At 42.1% G+C, this 20,051-nt stretch overlaps 2 protein-coding genes across 3 annotated transcripts; one reads left to right on the forward strand and one right to left on the reverse strand.

The window, feature by feature from the left end:
• Positions 1–261: 261 nt before the first annotated feature.
• gpbp1l1 (GC-rich promoter binding protein 1-like 1) lies at positions 262–11,282 on the forward strand. Of its 2 annotated transcripts, none has more exons than XM_068571465.1 (12): positions 262–331; positions 2,062–3,438; positions 3,954–4,068; positions 5,078–5,207; positions 7,397–7,725; positions 8,152–8,227; positions 8,343–8,539; positions 8,712–8,855; positions 9,690–9,845; positions 10,098–10,222; positions 10,312–10,414; positions 10,498–11,282. In XM_068571465.1, exons 3-12 carry the CDS (start codon positions 4,009–4,011, stop codon positions 10,654–10,656), a joined length of 1,479 nt encoding a protein of 492 aa, XP_068427566.1. In that variant the 5' UTR covers positions 262–331; positions 2,062–3,438; positions 3,954–4,008; the 3' UTR covers positions 10,657–11,282. The 2 variants fall into 2 exon arrangements, with proteins under 2 accessions (XP_068427566.1, XP_068427564.1); XM_068571463.1 differs by lacking the exon at positions 262–331 and adding an exon at positions 338–585.
• Positions 11,283–13,062: 1,780 nt separating this feature from the next.
• Positions 13,063–17,303, reverse strand: LOC137781980 (histone-binding protein N1/N2-like). Its single transcript, XM_068571033.1, has 14 exons — positions 17,211–17,303; positions 16,977–17,087; positions 16,016–16,096; positions 15,820–15,923; positions 15,479–15,712; positions 15,301–15,383; positions 15,131–15,207; positions 14,973–15,046; positions 14,469–14,657; positions 14,219–14,391; positions 13,860–13,931; positions 13,619–13,711; positions 13,402–13,526; positions 13,063–13,232 (listed from the first exon to the last, which is right to left on the reverse strand). Exons 2-14 carry the CDS (start codon positions 17,075–17,077, stop codon positions 13,226–13,228), a joined length of 1,413 nt encoding a protein of 470 aa, XP_068427134.1. The 5' UTR covers positions 17,078–17,087; positions 17,211–17,303; the 3' UTR covers positions 13,063–13,225.
• Between the last annotated feature and the right edge of the window lie 2,748 nt (positions 17,304–20,051).

The following is a 20,051-nucleotide window of genomic DNA, read 5'->3' on the forward strand; positions in this document are numbered from 1 at the left end:
AAACTGAATAAGGCCGCCTCTTACATCGACTGGTTGGGCTGTCTGTGGCGGTGGAGGTATTAAGTTATATTCAAGATGGCAAAACACATATTCGTGTTATCAATACCATTTTATATAGAATACATATTATACAATATTCAAAACACATCATGTCAAAATTCCACATATGGACATGGTGTTTTATTTAAATGGTAAATGATTTATCGAAGCTAACTCTTAACTAACTCTGACATTAACAACACCATGAAACCTCGTTAGGTTGCATAATCTTGTCAGGTCTTGAACGTAGCATCATTGAGGTTGTTCGAGTCCCACAGCGCCAGCGCCAGTGGTAAGCCCTCCGAAAATCCAAACAAACATCAATAGCCTTTTAGCAGAGAAGAGTATAGTTATAGGTGAAGTCTGATTAATGTATTCAGATTTTACATATATACTCGAATACCTATCGGAGGCGATGCTACTCAGGAGAAGGAACACGAGAGCGTCATGAAACACTGCAAGTTAGCGCGAGCTAGCGAGCTGATAAATGTGTGCTGCCGCTGCTAAGGTGGCCATTTTGAAACTGTGTTGTTCCAACGAAGCCAGGTCTGTTTACCTCTATTGTATGTACGTAACAGCTGCTCAAGTAGACAGTTTCTGCCACCACGAGCCCATTGAGTGCGTTGTTACGGTGCTAAGCCCTCTAACTATGTTAATGAATTTAAACTACGTCGCTGTTTTCGTTTGCTGGCGTTACTTAATAGGCTGGGTAATGCTATATGTTAGCTAGCCAATGCTAAGCTAATGTTAACCGAGCCAAGTAACTAAGCAGAGTTAGCCAGCAGCTATTGGGACATACATGATTGCGTTAACAATACTAGTTACCGATTAACGTTGACTGTTTAACGCCAGGGCCATGTTGCATCGTAATTTATTTCTATGCACTTAAATGTACAGCACCACTCGGCTAACGTCAGCTAGCTTTGGTGAAACGTGCATGTGACGCTCCTGTGTATTGGATCGATCTACTGCAGTGTGTGCACATGTTCACATGGTGTGATAATGTCGAACTGGGTGCTTTTGCACAAATATTGTCTTGCTGTCATTCATATGAGAAGTCTTTTACGATGGATGCACATTTCTGTTAAATGTCTCTGCTGCACATTGTGGTCAGTGGCAAACTCATTGATGTTGAGCTCCTACGTCACTGGGAATACGTTCACGAGTCCACGGTAGCTCGGAGTTTGTGCGTACGGGCATTCATGTCGTGGTGTTTATGTTGAGGCTGTATGATGGTTGAACGTTTTGTAAGGCTGAAGAATCTCTTAGATTATAAACCTCAGTTTCATCCTCAGTGTCATGGCCTGTTTGGCTGCACAACAGTCGGGGGAGAAGCACCGAGTGAGATAGGGTTCGAGTTATTTTTAGTTATAAATAATTAATTTACCAAAGCGGGCGTAATTTTATAAAAGACTCAGCATTCAGCATAAAATGTTTCTTAGATCACATAATCACGTTTTTCCTATCATGTCTCTTAAAATGTATTGTCTTTGAAGGCATTGGTTGTATCTTGAGTGGGAAGCTTTTTTTTAGTTTAATGTCTGACATTAGGTATTTCTAAAGGTCTATGTATGTATGTATATGGTGGTTTAACCTCATTTCACTGTAAGGTCAAACTAAGTCTAATACAACAGTCGTGCAATGTATCTGTTACAGAGAGATGACAATTCAATTGACTGTTTTTTTAGAAGCTCTCCGTTACATTATGCAATATTCTGAAGGTATGTTTTGCAATATTTTCAACAGTAACTTGTCTGCCCATCTTATAATAATAAGGGTAAACAAAAAAATGAGAAATGCATTCTAGTACAAATCAACAGCCTCACTAACACATGTACAAAATAAGCATACAGCCAAATTATTACAATTTCCATAAAGGTATGATTGTATTTATTCTTTGCAGTATGGATGATTTCATTGGTATTAGTAAGCTTGGTGTAGCACACAAACTGCCAGTGTAAGTATTTTTAACCTGAAGCTGTGAGACCTTTTTCCTAATACGACTGTTATTCTTTATTGCAGGTCGTGTGTGTTCCTGTGCAAATACCAGTGAAGCCTCGGCAAGAAAACCGAAAATTGCACCGCTGTAACTTCATGTGTGAGAGAAAAAAACTCATTGAAGAAGGGAAGGGAAGGACAGACTAATTTGACTATCTTGGATTTTCAAACAAAGGAAAGAAATTGATTGTGCTACCTTGAGGAATTCTCTTTGGACAAGTTGGAATTTTGCTGAAGAACTCTTCTTCATCATATGACACGGAGACCTTTGGACTTGTGGAATATTTTTGTTAAGCTTTTGAGCTTGCATATCTATGAAATCAGAGCTATACCCTTTAGCTGCTTCAATCAGAAAACAGCATATAATTAAATGGGCATCTTACAAATGTGATATTAAAACATATAAAGATAAAATTGGCATTATAATGCATCATCCAGCAGCATCCCTATTTAACTAACCCAAACTGAAAATGACGGCAATGTAACATAGGGTCTTACTTCCTTCATTGTCATGTGACTTTGAACCTTTGAGCATTATTTTTTTCAAACTCAGAGAGACTTTTTCATCAGTTTAATGAGGTGAGCAGTAGTTCTCAGTGACCTCCATCGCCAATAAAAGACTGTCTCTGAGCTCCATTTTTTTTTTCTGCATGTGTTTCGGTAGATCTTAAAATGATTCGTTAAAGGGGAGTCGACGTTAAAGCATACTGGCACACAGTGTGGCAGGATAGCACCTGTGTTTCCTTTCATCTGGTGTCAAAGTGGAACTGCTATAAAAACTGCTGTCCATTTTCCAGGGCAAACAACTTTCACAGACTGCTTCCTTTTATTAATAATAACAACACAACCTGGCTCTTCCTCACCATTGGGACACACCACCTTTCAAACCCATTCATTTTTGCCATTCAGCATAAAATCCAATCATGTTTTGAGTCTTACTCCTGATAATAAGAGATAATAGCTCAAATGCATTGGTGAAGGATTTAGTCCGCCTGGAGGAAAAAAACCTGGACTGGGAACGATAGCGCACAGAATTCATCAAAGACGTGACCTCCACAGGAGCTCTTTGGGAATCTAGTTGAAGTAGGAGAACGGGTCCTTCCTAGACCTCTACACCCCCGCGTTAAAATCCACTTCTTGCCCGGACCGTTTTCTGGATTGCCATTCCAGATCATTCCTGCGACCTGTTGACCCATCTCTCAGTGTTTCACCCTGGACGAAGGGATCTGCCTCTGGGGAAAGGGGCTGTGCTGTCCTGGAGGAGGTGGAGAGGGGGTTGTCTGTGCGCTGCTCCCCGTCTGTCAGTGCACGCATTCTGTGATCAGTGCCAACAGGCCTGAGGAACCGAGCCCAGCCGGACCGAGAGAGGAGGCAGAGGACTTCAGAGCCACAGACTCTGGGGTAATGATAAAGTTCCACCTGATTGCCTTGTCTACTGCAAACATGCTAGCGTGTACTCGATAGCCATAAAATTAATCTAAACATTAAAACATTTTTGTAGCAGGTCTACATTTTTTCATCGTATAGTCACAATGGCTTCGAAGGATCATGAAAAGGCATTAAGAGCAATATACATTCGTATCGCATACACATGTTGTTGAATATAACTTGTTATGCTGCAGAAGACATTTTTCCTCCAGGCTGTCAACCAGTGATCCGCTTCACAGGCACAGCTTCAGCAAGTTGAGCTTTGTAGTTTTCTGCTAAGAATAGGACTCTTGTTGGCTCTTGGGGGAGACTTTTAATATGCACTGCATTTCTGAAGAATTGCTGATCTAAAAAAAACACTTGCAAGAAATTACATGAAATCAAAAATGGATGGGTGCAAAAATAATCGAATTCATGTTTCTGGGCTTGAATTTGCTTTATCTGAGTTTTATAAAGATGTCAATCCTACTGTCCTTTTCTTTTGTTAGATCCTGGCCATGAGGTTTGATGCCTCGATCCACTGACCGGAAACACTGGACCTAAATGGCGCAGCATGACTTTGTCCCTGCCTGGCTTAACTTCTCCACTCCCCAGCCTGCCAAGGTGTGTGTTTGTGTGTGCATACACTGTATATAGTGTGTGCCAGTTTCTAACAGGAAAAAATAGTAATTGAAATAGACAGCTTGATGTTATAACTGACAATGTCACTGCTCAAACGTGTGTGTGTGTGTGTGTGTGTGAGGGAGAGAGTGATCTAATTGTTGGGGGGGAATTGCAAATGAAGAAGAGTGAATGTTGTTGATGAACAATTGTATCGTTTTGGGTTCTACTTTTAAAAAGAGTGTTGAGGTGTCTGACTGTCCATCTGAGATTGTGAATGACTTTGGTGTGAACTGTAAATCCGAAAGCTGCTCAGCTAAAGTGGCCCGTCTAAATCCAAGACCAGACAGAAACAAGTGCAGTCACTGTCTTGCTGACGGATGACGTCATCTCAATGTCATCTGTCTTCAGGGATCAACCTACATGCATTTGCAAAAGTTAATTCATCTGCGCCTTTTTTTAAATTTTATTTTATTTTTGCATATTTTTGTATATTATCTGGGGGAGTTACAAAAAAACATCCTTGAGACGACGCTTGAAGAGATCGGTTGAAGGTCCAATTTAATCTTTGAAGCTCTACTTATGTCAAGGATATGATTTAGATGAAGCTGAGCATTTGCAGACAATGTTATGAAGCACAGCTGTGTCAGTGCAGTGACTTCAGGATATCTTCCATAACAGCACATTTCTAATGATGGAGCATTCCAAGATTATTTTCACTTCCTAAGATGTCTGTTTTTGTTGTATTCACTAAGAATAGATCCCCATAGTGGCAGTTTCACTTTGAGGTTTTAAAGGTTTCCTAGGTAGTAAAAGAGGAACTCGTATGGAGAGGATTTCTGCTTGTCTACGTTTCTTCACAAGAGCATGATTTAGAGAAGAAGAAAAAGTATAGGGATACGGTTTCTGTTCTTTTGTGTTGTCAGTTTAACCTGGCATGTGATTCATTGTGCTCCGTCTCAATGAAGAGTCCCACTTTGACTGACTGTGCCCCCTTTCTGTCCTTCTCCAGTCCCCTGCTGCCAACCTTGACAAACAAGGTGAGCCCCACTACCACAGAGACGGCAGAAACGCTGTGAGCCGCCGCCGCCACAACTCCTCTGATGGTTTCTTTAACAACGGCTCCCTGCGCGCTCCAGCAGGTAACATTCAGAGCAGTTGCCCTCTCGTTGTTATCCCTGTGGCTGTTATTACAGAAAGGGGAGAATAGGAGCGAAAAAAATGAAACCGTGATGAGTTTATTCATGGAATCAGCTACAATGTCATGCTGGTGCACCCGGGTTGTGTAACACAAGCATGTTTTGAAGGCTTTTAAAATGTGTAATCTCAAACTATATGAACTAATTAGAAGTTTTCCCATCCTAAAAGCACAACAAAACCAATGGAGAGGTGAAGGAAATGTCAATCAAATCTAGTTTGTACATGTCAACAGAGCCCTGAGGGGTCTAATCAGACACATAAGTGGAAACGCCTCTGTGGTTAGTGCACGGCCATTAAATTCTGATTAAAGTCTGCTGCCGACCAGGTCCGTTGAATAACTGGTGAAACTTAAAGGTGGGATGTTTCCTGGCTTCCACTTGTCAAGTGGCTCAACGCCGATTAAATCCAGATGAGGTTTAAGACACTTTCATTTACACCTAACTACATTTTGTGTCTCTGTTGACCAGATTACAAATCACATTGTTTTTTCCCAGCTACATGCAAATCAGGACCAGCCTCCACCTGTTGAGATGGTGGTGGTGGTGTTGGGACGGCACCTGGAGCTGTTTAGTAACTGCCAAAAACGGCAGAAGAATAATGAATTCTGCACTTCTGTGACAGCAGTAACATTCATGCTCGCTTTGGATAACAGCAAACCCATGAATGAATAGGAGTTGTGAACTGGATAGACGGGTCTTTTTTGCTTCAACATGGTTGCTCACCTGCTCAATCACCCACGTATATATCATTCAGTGGTTGAACAAATCAGAGATCAGAAATCTCAGCAGCTTGTATTTTGATGCTGTTTTCCCTTGTTTCATAAGGACGGAGGAAAGCGGCTAATTTCAGTGTAACTTTAGCTGCAGTTCTCACAAGGACAGAGGGAGAGGGGCGGATGCATTTGCACCTTTTCAGCATCTGGAATGTGTCTCAAACCACCACCTGAGCAGGTTGACGACAAAGACGCATCCTAAGGTTGAGCGCTTCATTTGTCCGAGTTGGTCATAGTTGGAGGTTATTGCATTGACAAAATTGGATGTGTGAAGAATGAACCGGTAGAAATTGAAGACTAAATGAATGGTCTCTACTTTTATTGAGCTTTCGGGAAGGAAATGATGCTAGTGGAAATGATTCTGTAAAGATGATGGTAAGCAGCAAACATGTACTTAAAAGAGGACACAGTTGAGGTCACCTGCTCGGAAGACGGTGACGTTTTAGCAGTGTCGCAAGCAGCAGGCAGGTGGCATTGGAGTCCTTTCTCTTTTTGAGGCTTTCTTTTTATGTCACATATCACCTCCTCTTCACCCTCAGTCAAATCAACCTTCCTCTCTGGGTTATGTTCATTATTTGGTTTCATACAAGTGTCTGTCACCTGCACGTAGACGTCGGTCTGCTGATGTGTTGCCCGCTGTGTGAACTAAGAATCGCTGTAACGTGATGCCCGTTTATTTTTTATTATATACGCCTTTGTGAATTTAGCTTTGCAGCTTTGCGGCTGGATGAATAGTTTTGTTATGGTGATTAGTTGTACAACCAGGTTGCATTCATGTGAAGCAAAATTCAACCCTTTGTAGCTTCTGGTTTTACGGTTTCTTTTTCCTACAGTCTCAGATGTCTCACTTTGGTAACCCACTGTATCTTGTTGTAGTTTGTAAAGCAGAAGTGCAGCTTCATGCGTCTCTACTTGTTTTTGGTGCGTGGTACCAGTCAGCCATCATGTGGAAAGAATTCTCACCTCGTGGTTTGTGCGCTATATGCTGGTGTATTTTCATTGTAGGCCGGTGAGCTGAAGTGTTTCGATTCATTCACTCGATAGCTGGTTCTGTATCCTGTAGGTGCTCTTGGTCCTGTAAAAAAAAAAAAAGCATGAACACCCCCATGAGCCATCAGCCATCGTTTTCAGTGAAATAAAGATATCCACAGCTCTCAATGTATTTAATAGATTAGACTCAACTTCGTGATGACGTTGACTCATAAGGATGGCCACATTCTCCATATTTTCAGTGCCGTGTTTTGACAGAATAAGGATTCAGTCTCAAAGGAATACTTAAAATGATAAAACTATTTTTATAAAAGTCAGATAAAGTCATTATTCTTATACACTGTATATCTGCTCTTTCTCTCTCTGGAGGTGACGGATGGCAGCAGCCCTCTCTGCTCCTGAGGCATGACTCGGTGGACTCGGGGGTGGCCAAAGGAGGGCATGGTGGGCTGGCGGGGGGATCCTGTTGGAAGGAAACACCCAGCTGGCATGGAGCGCAGCGGGGTGCCCAGGACGGCCACCACCACCAGGGACGCCACCCCAAACGGGTAGGAGTCGACAGGGACAGGCAGGTGGGGCACCGGCAGCGCAATGGCAACTTTCATCCCCGCAAGGGCCCCTCGTACCAGGACAAGTTCCCCAACGAGGAACGCAAAGACGGCAAGGACGACAAGCTAAAGTTTGTGGAAGAGGACTTTGTGAGTAGATTTTTTTTTCTTAAACGTGCCGCTGACCTTAACATGGTTCTTTAATATCTGTTGCTGTGTGGAACGATAAGATAAGATACTTGGCGTCAGTGGCTAAGCGATATGGATTGTTTAATAAAGAGGTTTCCAAATTCAGTCAGCTCTGAATAAAGAGCATATTTTTAGGAAAATTGTGGCGGCTGTTCACACTGCAATTGACCTCAGATTATCAAAAATATTGTGGAAAACATTTTCCATTTTCTCCCCACATTTACCGCGTGACACAAGATGTAATATATTACATTACAAGAGTTTCACTGATCCATCAGACTCAATGCTGTCATCAACAATACGCTTAGATTCTTGGATGTTGACTTAACTTGAATGTACACAATTTTAATGCTGCGGTGTTTAATGCAGATGTCTCTCTCTTTTTAGCCTTCCCTCAACCCTGAAACAACTGGAAAGCCTGGGACTCCAATGCGAGCAGTGGCTCCCCATGCGGGAGTGTGGGGTACGGGCGCCCAGTCCAGATTTAAATGAAGAAGAGACTGCTAAAATATTTACGCTCTGTTTAGTCGTTTCTCGGCCTCAACTTTGGAACATTTCCCCACTGATTTATCTTCCAGAAAACCCTCCGAGTGGCAAACAGATGGTGTCCAAAATGCTGGTTATCAAAAAGGTTTCCAAGGAGGATTCCAGCACGGCCTTCTCTGCTGGGTTCGCCACTGCTGGCGTCTTGTCCACCAATGGCAACAAAGTTTCCATTTCGGGCTCCAGCATCTACAAGAACCTGGTCCCTAAGCCTGCTGTGGCCCCCACCAAGGTAGGACCTGCTCTGATGTGTCAATAAAGATAAACACATCTGTATTTAATAACAAGCGTTGCATGTATTGCAATGCCAGTTATGTAGTCTTGCTACATCGAAGCTATCGTTGCCTTGCTAAGATGGAAGCTATCTTTAGTTTATGAAACAAATATGTCCTCTTTTGTTCCAGAGCACCCAGTGGAAATCTGGTGGTAGAGAGATCACGAAGTCTGGCCTTCACATGTCAGGCAGGGATTCAGTCTTCACCAGCCCCGTCTCTGCAGCCAAACCCAGCACCCCAGTCAGTGCACCACAGCACAACAACCCGAAAGAGGTAGAAAAAGGACGGATGAATAACTTGGGTCTGTCATTACAACAGACATTAAGGGAATTTCCAACCCCAACATGATGCAGCAGTTTACTCAGACTTCCTACTAACACGTCAAAACTGCACAGCAAGCAAACTTGTGAAGTTTAAGTGTACCATCGTTAAACTCTCCGCTCTCATGGCTGCATGCGTGACTGTTTGAGTAAATCACAGGTTCTATCGTAACATAGTAATTATGTGTCGGTGTGGTTTTTGACTGGGATGCCTTTGCAGCAGTGCATGTGCTGCCCATTGTAGTAAAATGCTGTTAACTATGAGAGGGGTGGGACTCTTTACTGTCCTCACGATTAGATTGTGATTCAGCTGTGGACGATTTGAATGCATTGATAAATGTGAACCCTATTTCTATTTAATATAAAATATTGATATAAAAAGCGTCAGATTTTCAATGTCAGTATCTATGTGAGCTACCGTTGTACATAAATCCATCAACAGTGCTGTAATCTATGAGGTTTTCACATAGCAGCTCTAAAACGAAGCACTTCCTGAATGCCTATGGCAGCTAGCAAACTTTTCCTTACTGAAAGCATTGTTGAAAAAAAAAACACATTAGAAAGTAACACTGAACATGTAAAATGACTACTGCAAATGCTTTAATCTGGTTTCATTCTGTTTTATTAGAAGATACATCAGGCTCTGCTTTCTAATTGGCATTTGTCACAGCCCAAATAGAGTTCATAGTTGATAAATTGGTGTCCAAGTTGAGTTTAATAATGTTAACTCGCTGGTTTTAATGACTTCTCCCGGGTCCCTCTCTCTCCTCCTGTGATTCTCTTCCAGCACCCTTCCAGCACGACTCCTCCCATAGACATTGCCCCATCGAGGCTGAAGCTAATGCGGCGTGGTCCGGACCGCAAGAGTGAGTTCCTGCGAGCTCTGAAAGACGAGGGCACTGGAGAGCTGGTGACGAGCAGCAGCCCCGGAACATCGGGAGAAGTAGGTAGCAGTTTGACTTGAGTTTCATAAACAGTCACGCGGGCAGTGAAAGAGATGACAAAATGTTTGTGAGGAACATTTTAATGCAAATAAGACTCAGAATTTCATGTCCCAACTGTCCTTAAGTGCTAAATTGCTCAATATTGCAATCTCGAAAAACACAGACATGTTGCCGTTGTGTTGCGATTGGAATGTAAATCTTTTTTCGTTTTTGTTTTTAAGTGTGTTGTGTTGCTGTGTGAATTTTCTCAGGGTGAAAGCAGCACCCCAGAGCCCAAAGCCTACAGCGAGGAAGTCTGCCACGAGAATGGTCTGTCCTACTCCCTCAGTGACTCAGACACTGAACACCTGTCCAGTTCCCTGGAGGCAGAGCACAGGTAGGTCACCGCTAACGGGCTTCTAGGCGCAAACTCTCGTGACTCTCTCGCAGCAATGAACTAAGCAGAACATTGCAATGCTTTTGAAGGTTGCTGAAGGCCATGGGCTGGCAGGAATACCCAGAAAATGATGACAACTTCCTGCCTCTGACTGAAGACGAGCTGAGGGAGTTCCAGACTAAAACTGAACAGGTGAGCTCGGATAACAGAACCTGTGCTTCTGGAACACCATGTGTCTGTTTTGGGTCTTAACTCCTTTTGTCGTTTTTGACCAGCTGAAGAGAAACGGCATGCAGAGGAACGGGGCTCTCCCGAGGGCGCGGGGTGTGACCCTCCACTTCACCCCCTGGAGGAGTGTGGTCGAGGAGGGGTCCGAGTCCGAAACCAGTAGCAGCAGCCAGACCTCTGACGATGACGACTGCATCAAATCCTAACGTGGCTTTACGGAACAAAGAAAAAACATCAACAACACAAATGCCAACAAAACATCCCAGCAAGCAATCCCCCTCTTCCTCTCATCTTTGTTTTTAGAGCACCATTTTGAATTTTTTTTTTTTTCTTTTGATTTTTTTTGTTTGTTTTTTGTTGTTGTCATTCTTGCACAAGGGAAAAACCAATCATATCCCAGTGGAGGGGGAGATTCCTGCTCCGCCAGACGTCGTTTTCCCTGCGTTTCCTCCTTCACTGCAGTCCCGGTCCTCTTCGACCCCCCCACCTTCCCCATCCCTTCTTTTTTCTTCCTCGCTTTGTGGAACTGACGTGTTCATCAAGAAAAGAAGGGCAATGAATGCACACTTGATTCTGCTTTAAACAGACTAACTCATTTCATTGATGATGCTGATGACACATTATTAATGATATTAATAAAAATTGGTTCCTGACAAGCTGATATGTTTCAATATGAATCTGGCTACTGTGGTGTTTGAGTCCACATGTGATTCACTTTGTGTCGATGAGTTTTATGAATGAAGATAATGAATGTTCACTAAAATGCTTTGTAAAGATGCAGCTACTTCGTCCCCTGTTGTTTTCCACAAAAATATATTAGTGCAGAATATAACTGGTGCCTGTATTTGTCCTTGCTCCAAGAGGGATTGTAGCTGTAAGAAAGGGTATGTGTCTGATTAGTGTGAGGATAAGAGCAGCTAAATGATGTGTATGTGTGAGACCAACACAGAACAAAAGCATATCTTGTTCATGAGGTTGATCTTATACAATATTTATACAAAGACATGTATAAACAAGTAGATTATTGTGGAGAATGAACTGATTTATTGTTGGATTCCATCACTTAAGGAAAGAAAGTAAAGCTACTTTCAGAATACAGCAAAACTTGGACCAGAGCCATTATTATTATTACTATTAGCACAGTTCATCTGTCTGCTTTCAAGTTGTAGTTCTCTTGAAAGGTGTTTCTCGAAGTGCAACAAATACAATTCAGGCAAAAAGATATTTCTTTAAACACACTTTTCTTCACAGCAGACATGTGGTTGGTGGTTGCAGGAAAAGCACAGCTGTAATGAAAACACCTTTGTCTCAGCTTGCAGAGACTCAGACACTGGCGCAGTGCCGAGCTTCACACTCAAGAGGGTTTAGGGATGCTTTTGCAGACATTTTGACCCAAGGTCCCCACTGAGACTTTAAACCCTCAGACTCACCTGGCAGACGGCTGAGTGTGAGACTATATGTTTTGGGAATGTATTTATTTCGTATATTTCATATTTTTTTACTTCCTAATTCAAACGTCTTCCAGGCTCTTTCTTCACAATTTCAGAAAATTACTAAATTAAGTAATTCATTTACTCGTTGTCAAAACATGACGAAACTAAATGTTTGAATAAAGCAGTGTAATATCATCTCTGCTCCCATGTGTGCGTATGTTCCAGCTATAATCCTCAATGTTTTGCGTACAGGTAATCCGCCAGATGAACCACCACGTGCCATCATCTTTGTTTACCTCTACTTACGACTCCATGTTTCCACAGTTTACGGCACATTGCTATGGATTGTGGGTAATGTCGTCGGGGCAAAGTCTGCAACAAAAAATATGCAGATTTACGGAAAGGGTTCAAAATGTCGGCGAGAGCCCAAAACCACTTGATGATGTGACAGGATGGAGCTAAATCCTCACGGGAGCGCGCCTCAAAGTCTGAGTGGAGATCTGACGTTAAGAGCCCACGTGACCACTTTCCGTAAAATCCGCATTTCTGCACGAGACTACCAGCAAGTAGACGGACACAAAATAAAAGGACGGCACATGGGAGTGGAGCCTGGGAGATTACTTAAAAAAAAAAAAAAGAAGATGAATCAAAAAAACAAATGCTGATGAGATGAAACTATTACACACCTGGTTTAGTCAACCTTTTCTTCACATTTAGTTATTAAAGCAGTTTTGACAAACAGTGAATAGATTTGACAAATACCTCTCATCTCAAGGCGAGATCCTGGAAGACGTTAAATTCAGGGATTAAATAGTATAAAATAAACACCCACAATTGTTCATAATTAAATGTCTAAGTGACGTCCCATTTCTATTTCTACCACTTCACCAGGAAAAGTGGGTCAAGACACCGAGGGTTCAGGGCTTAAAGCCTTATGAGCGACCTTGGGACGAACCAGTGGCACCATGTTCACATCAATACTTGGTGAGACGAGTGAAAGCGCCACAGTGGAGCGAGAAGCAACCGTTTGAACACGTCAGGATGTAAAAAGTAATTCCCAGGTTGAAACTGTCTCCAGTCGTTTTTCACCACGTATCCTTGAGCAGAAACAGAGTTACTCGTGTCGGCCAGTTCAGACGAGATGTTCTTGCAGAATGAGCAACTTATGGTCCAACAAGGTTTATGAAATATTATTCTTTATTGAACTTTAAAGGTTACACATGTTAACACTGACACCACAACAGTCATAGAAAAAGACGCACATATTTACAGCAGCAAACGAGTGACGCGACAGTAGGATGGTTGGTGAATCTCTTCGTGGGCGGAGGCACAGCGTCCATCTTCACTGACTGGAAGAGAGAACATTAGTCAGAGTTATTCTCAACAGCTGTAAACTGTCAACATTAAAGCTCTTAAACATTTGTGTCTGCTATTTGCTTTTAATCGCTTGTTTCGAGCGATAAATGGTTGATGCAGCATTAAACGGTATCCCGGTCAAGTCAACACAGCGTCTCTCACCTCTTGACCTCTTTATTGTCGGCATGTCCATCAGTGTCTCCGTTAGCTTTGTGAACACCGTTAGCTTGTCCATCGTTCTGCTTCATCTTCTTCTCCTCCTTTACTGGACTCTCCTCTGGTTTCCTCTGAAACAGACACGCACATGAAAATAAGACAAATCTGCTCTGCTATTCAGTTTTAGATTCCATTAAAAAAAAAAAAAAAAGCACTCCCTCACCTTCTTCCTGACCAGGTGGGAGATGTCTGAGACGGGAGCTTTGGGGGAGAGTCCGTTGGCAGAGCTGACTGTGCTGGTTGACGTGCTGTCAAACTGGGTAGAATTCAAGATATGTCACTACGACTGAAAATGATTTAGCCAAACCAATGATTCCTCTGTTGGCGATACAACGCACCAATATTCTGATAAACAGTCTTCACTCATCTTCTTAACTACAGATGCTTCAGAGTATGAGACGTACCTTTGAGCTGGATGAGGCGTCGTCTTTCTGCACAGTGGAAACGGGGAATGCAGAAGAAGTGGAGCTTCCATCCTGACGGGTACATCAAATAAAGTCAGAGTCAAGCTGGTTTACAATTGAGCCTGTTAATTTACACCTGCAAAACATCTGAAGTTCAAAGTTGAATGCATCACATGTGGATCTTCCAATTTAAATGGATAAGGCTGCATCCAGACAACTAGGAAGTCAAAGTTTCCTAACTTCTGGCCTCCAAGCATTACAGGAGCAAGACGCCAGACCCATGGCTGACCGTCCAACGGATGTTCCTCTGAGTGTTTACACATTTGAACTCTCCGCAGTGCAGTTCTTTGTCAACTTACCGGTGCAGCCTTCCCAGCCTCAGCAGCAGTGCTGGTCATCTTCAGGCCCTCTGTGGCGTCCTCCACTTTCTCCTGGATCTCTGGCAGCAGAGCCTTCAGCTCCTCCATCTCCTTCCTCTCGTCTGGAAGAGCATCCGGACCCTCGGCCTTGTCGAGCAGCTCCTGCAGTTTGTCTGCCGGACAAAGCGGGAAACGTTGGCACACCGAACGGCTTCACAGACTGAGGCCGTGATCACGTCAGCCGCATTACCCAGCCTGCTCTTTATGACGGAGATGGAGCTCGTCAGCTCCTCGATGGCCCGGCTGTACTGCACATCCAAGCTGTAGGTCAGTCCTAGCTGGTAGTGAGTCTCAGCCAGCAGGCGGCTGTCCGAATCCAGATGCTTCACCTGCAGCTTCAGACACTCGCGGAAATCCTCCAACGACTGAGTGTAATTTCCTGGAAGACATGCAGCAACTCAAGACGCTTTTCTCAAGAAGAAAATAAGGCCAATTTAAAAAAAAACAGGTTTGTTTTGTTAAAAGTCATAAAATGAAGGATTTTCATTGACTCTTCTGTAGATTATAATTTAGGCAATAAAATTACAGAAAGTAGTGAACAATATAGTGAAAATGCCCAGTTTTTATGTTAAAGTTTGTTTGTCTTCCTTATGCCAGGAATACTTTGGAAACGAGTTTTAAAATCTCAAATGGGACCATCCTGGTAAAACTAAAATAAACCTTTATGATGAGTCATTCAGCGATCTGTGGGTACCTGATTCAGAAGAAACTTCACCCAGTTTCAAGTGAGCCTGGGCTGCCATGAGTTGATCCTCTTTTGTGTCTTTCCTTGTTTCAAGAAAAAGGAATCACACGTTAACATGGAGGCTGTAGCTTATAGAGACCATAACATTTAGATCACTACAGCGTTACCTTTTGTAGATGACTTTAGCGACTTCCAACATCTCCCAGGCGAGCTGCAGGTTGCCTACCTCTTCGTCGTCACTGTCCTTAAAACACACGTACATAGATTTTAAATCAGACTCTTAAACATCACCCAGCAGAGTCATTTTGATGTGTGCTGGAGTCCAATGATCAAGTACCTTTTCAGCGCCAGCATCTTCTTCGCCTTGCTCTTCTGAATCAGCCTCCATTTCTGCATCATCACCGTCTTCCTCCTCGCCATCTGAAACATCAGTATCGATAACATGCGTTTAGATATCATTACAACCATCAGAAAGCTATTTGCAATCAAGGTCTGAAGTTGAACAGAAAGGTCACCTTCCGTTTCCTCCTTATCTCCTGATTTCTCCTCGGCTTCTTTGTCATTTTCTCTCTCGTCTTTAGTTGAGTCACATTTAATGATTTTTTCCTCATCTTTCTCTTTCTCTGCAGTGTTTTGTTTCTCGTCACCAGCCTCAAACTTTTCTGAGTCATCCTTCTTCTCTCCGTCCTCCTTTTTCTTCTCTGCCATGGCGTCGTACACCTGCACCCTCAGCTCATCTCTGGTCTTCTCTGTTGAAGTCAGAGGGGACAGTTAGGAGGAGCAGTGCAACAAAGAAAAAAAAATAGATTCTGGTCAAATAGCACAAAAACAAGCCCATCTAGAAAAAGGTTCTCGCCATCAATGTTTTCTGTGCTGTCAACGTTTGAGTCCTTGGGTTTTTCTTCATCCTCCTCCTCCGGTACTCCTTCGAGAGCATTACCTAGAACTGAGTTCTCCATCCTGCAACAATAGTGGCACTTAGCTTTGCATTTTCACAAATTCCTTCAATTATAAAAAAAAAAGGACCAAAACAGCCCATCATAAGACTTTACCTAGCCAAATCCAGCAGTGCTTTTCCACACCAGAAGAAAGCCTCTCCACACTCGTCAGCTGTGTCTCCATACTTCAGAGCTCTGAAAGAGGAAAAATTAAGATGTAATGTCAGATTGTAAATCAGTATGAAAGCACACCTGGCAAGCACAGTTTCACGCATCTGCAAAATAGCGGCATAAAGTTTCCATCAATTGAGTAATGGGCTTTAAAACTTATTGCACACTTAAAACAAAAAAGGGCCAGAAACACGTCGGTTGGTTTCGCAACTTTTATTAAAACAAAACACAAGCACTCGTTTGTCTTCAGCCTGGATACGTCACGTCTTCCTAACTCCTCTCTTAAGAGACAGCACTCTCTGCTAAAAGGGTCAATATAATACTGTCTGCCCTTTACAGTCACTATGTGTACAGGTAATTAATGTTGTTGAACGTTGACATAACAAATGAACTTAAACACACATTTAAAGTAAATTTATTAGAAATAAAGAGTCATATTAAATCAGTAAGCCATATGAAATTGCATATTTTCAGGGCGCTACACCTGCAATTACAAACAACAATAAATGCTGTTTCTGAGCTCGGAAACAGTTCCAGTTACAAGCCAGGCTGTAACTAAACTGTAGTTGTAAAAGTAAACTTGTTTCCATCCTAAAATACCTGCAACACAGCTTCCTGCTCAGATAACAATACTATTCCCATAGTCTGAAAGTTAACCGGTGGAAAAATAATCTGCAGCTGCCAAAATAACCTGTGCGACTAATATTGGTCAAGAATATTCTACTTAAGCACCTTTACTTTTGTTAGATTAATATTTGGGCTGGATACAACGTTGATCCTTATCAGAATGACCTGAAAAGACGTTGTCCTCTCACTTCCCTTTGTTCGTTTGAAGCTCGTTAGCTGCAGCTGTCTGACTTCACAGCATGACGGATAAGTTTCTATCGTCGGACATTGAACTCACAGCATGCCGCAGGCCTCCTGCAGGGCGCCCACCGCCTCGACTACCTGCCCCATCACCAGGTGCTTCTTGCCCGTGCCGATTAGCTTGTTGGCCTCCTCCATGTTGGCTGAACTGGACACAGAAAACGACTTTTCACAACAAACGTCGAATAAATGCAACAGTTGGGCCTGTAAATGTTTTCAAACGCTAACATTCTGTGTGAAAAGCACAGTTTTGTATGAACAAACTGTATACCTTGTCCGAGAGATAGCGACGGAAACGTTAAGAGCAGAGCCGGTTGGTTTGTATCTCGGCAACTCGTCCCTTCTGTTGCTCAGAGTTACTGCTGCGTCGTTTCAATTTGGCGCGAAATATTCCTTCCTTTTCCGGTCGACTTCCGTGCTCGTAAACCAGCGCGGGATCATTCTTAAAGGCACAGAGCAGAGGAATACACGTTGATTGCATGAGTGCTGCACCTGCTACTATTGCGTTTAAGATTAAATAAATATGATATAAGGTGATCATTAATTTCATTTACACTGGGAAAACAAATGAAAAAAATGTTTGAGGAAAAGAGCCTTTTGTGATTTAATTTAATTTAATTCTGATTAAATATTTAAAAACGCAGCCTGTTATAACAACATGCAATTCAATCTTTTTTCACGTCTATTTTTTATTTATTTGCAGCTGTTTTTTCTAAATGTCTTTTTTTCTGTCAAGACAAACAAGGCAGAGCCAGTTGAATTGGTTATGGCCCGAATAAGTTGATGCAATAATATAGATGCGAAAATATGTCATGTGCTGAATTGTACAAATATAAGCTATATGATTCTTCGCAAGTCATGTTTACACTTCATAATGTCTTATTTATTTTTGATTTGATACTGAGAATGTTGGGCATCCATGAGGCCTAACTGTATTCAACTGTTTTATTAAAGCTGTTCAGTATAATACAATAGAAATGAGGTGGTGGTACTGTAAATGTAGTGTGTGCGTGTGCGTGTGCGTGTGTCCATGTGTGTGTCTATGTGTGTGCTGCTGTCATGTCCTGCTGTGAGAGACGGGATCACCCAGCTCCTCTCTGAACACCTCCTGCTGGCTCCACTGTGTCACTGCCTCGTCAAGACAAGTCCGGGCCTGGCATCCAATCAACCTCACACTGAGACAATCACACTTAACCCTCCTCACGTTGCCATTATTAGAGACAACAACTATCATTTCCCAGAGACATCTACCAACACAGAAAACTGCAGCTCGTTTAGCTCACATTTCTTTCAATCTAGAGGCAATCAGTTTGAGAGGGAATCTTCTCAGGGGAATTTATTTCAGGTAAAAGCCAATTTGTGAAAGGTTGAAGGCTTTACAAACAATGCTTTTTATTGTTTGCCATAGTTTACAGTGCGTACTCACCCTGCCCTGTAACATCAGACCACCAGTGAAGATGGCAAGAGTATGTTTGTATCTTTAAATGTTAGACATTTTGGGTCATTCACTTATTTACTTTCTTGCCAAGAGTTAGATTAGAGGATTGATACCTCAGAAAGAAAGCAAATAAGCATTTCCCAAAATATAAAATAAGGTTTTTTATCTCATTCCATAACAATGACACAGTAGAAGTATACATTTCAAAGTTAAAACCTTCTCAGCTGGTTCAAGTTTTTCATTTCATGTAAAAATGTTATTCAATTTTACTTAAGAAGGAATTGAAACCCTTTACAATACTCTTTGAGATCTGTTGTTTCTATTTGTTGGGTGTGTTATAGCTTATAACAAATGCACCTTTGATGAAAACAGAGCGGTGATGCATACACATATCCATTGTAGAAGCAATATGTGAAGCCTTTAAACAGGTTGTATAGCCTCATGTAAATGAATTTGGGGAATTACTCAAAGGGGACACATAACTGCTTTAAATAACAAACATTGGCACCAACATGTTGCAAAATTCTTCTTCAATTTAAATGGTTTTGATCGTTTGCGTGGCTGATTGTGACGGGCTGATGGACACACAAGTGCCTTTCAAACATCCTTGCGAACAGCAGTGGAGTAGACGCACTAATTATGGGCACATTGTGAAACGTCTGTTGATCACAGCGTTACGTTTGATCAGTCGCCCGCATGGAGCTTCGAGCAGGAGGTTATTGTCTGGCCCCCTCTTATCTGGCCCTTGATGCGGTGCCCATGGCAACGGCATGCAAAGACATCACTTGGTGACAGCGGAGAAGAAGAGGCGCGCTGGAGGGGCTTTGAGCCGATAACAGCGTCCGCCTGTCCAGGTTATCGACTCTGGTGATACGAAGCAAAACAACTCAGGTTTCTAAAATGATAGTTTGAACGAATATATACATAGAGAAAGTGTAATTTCCTTAAAAATCACTGTGTTTCTGTTTGTTATAGAGTAAATTACGATTTGCTTTTAAATTGTATTTTTAAGAAGTTGAATTTAGTGTCACTAACAGCTAGTTTGACACTGCGACACTACATCATTGTCGGTTGTGGAACCATGGTTCACTTCCCTTTCATTGTGTTTTCACTTCTTGGAGTATAATAATTGTCAAGGCTTATTCGAAAATACAGGATATTATGTTTGTGTGTAAGTTAACTGTGTTAGATGTGAGAGCTTTAATGGGTAAAATGCTTAAATTTTGTAATAACTATAAAACAAAGGGTGTTAAAAGAAAAGAAGGGTCTTAACGACTGTTGTCCGGTGTCAACATAATAGTTGTCAGTGTGACATCACGGCCGTTCAGCCAATCATTTATATGTCAATAGAAGTTACATGGTGTTTGTTATTCATTTTTTGTGAAAGATTAAAAAAGAGACACATAAAACAAAACAAACTAGCAGAGAATTTTTTGTGATATTCTTATTAAATTATACATGTTTTATTTATAACAGACTCTTTTTGTAATGGATGAAATGACAATTGAAAATCCTTTTTCATTGCCTCTGTCTCATGCAATGTCACCGGCATGACAAAGCAGAGGTTGGTCTTCCTCACCCTCCTTATTAAGTAAATATAGCAGTGGAGGAAATGAGAATGAACAATGCCTTCCACGAGATAGCACAAGGTGTTGCAACAGTGCACCATCGTGT

This window comes from Clinocottus analis, unplaced genomic scaffold, assembly GCF_023055335.1.
Source record: "Clinocottus analis isolate CAN_PGR_092001 unplaced genomic scaffold, fCliAna1.0.p SCAF_11, whole genome shotgun sequence".
Taxonomy (NCBI): domain Eukaryota; kingdom Metazoa; phylum Chordata; class Actinopteri; order Perciformes; family Cottidae; genus Clinocottus; species Clinocottus analis.

Excerpts from the sequence above, each read along its gene's own strand:
- gpbp1l1 (XM_068571465.1), top strand. The coding sequence starts at position 4,009 with ATGGCGCAGCATGACTTTGTCCCTGCCTGGCTTAACTTCTCCACTCCC. Across the intron at positions 7,726-8,151 it reads AGTTTGTGGAAGAGGACTTT|CCTTCCCTCAACCCTGAAAC; the intron begins GTGAGTAGATTT and ends CTCTCTTTTTAG. Across the intron at positions 8,856-9,689 it reads AGCACAACAACCCGAAAGAG|CACCCTTCCAGCACGACTCC; the intron begins GTAGAAAAAGGA and ends ATTCTCTTCCAG.
- LOC137781980 (XM_068571033.1), bottom strand. The coding sequence starts at position 17,077 with ATGGAGGAGGCCAACAAGCTAATCGGCACGGGCAAGAAGCACCTGGTG. Across the intron at positions 15,713-15,819 it reads CAGCACAGAAAACATTGATG|AGAAGACCAGAGATGAGCTG; the intron begins GCGAGAACCTTT and ends TGACTTCAACAG. Across the intron at positions 15,047-15,130 it reads GCTAAAGTCATCTACAAAAG|GAAAGACACAAAAGAGGATC; the intron begins GTAACGCTGTAG and ends TCTTGAAACAAG.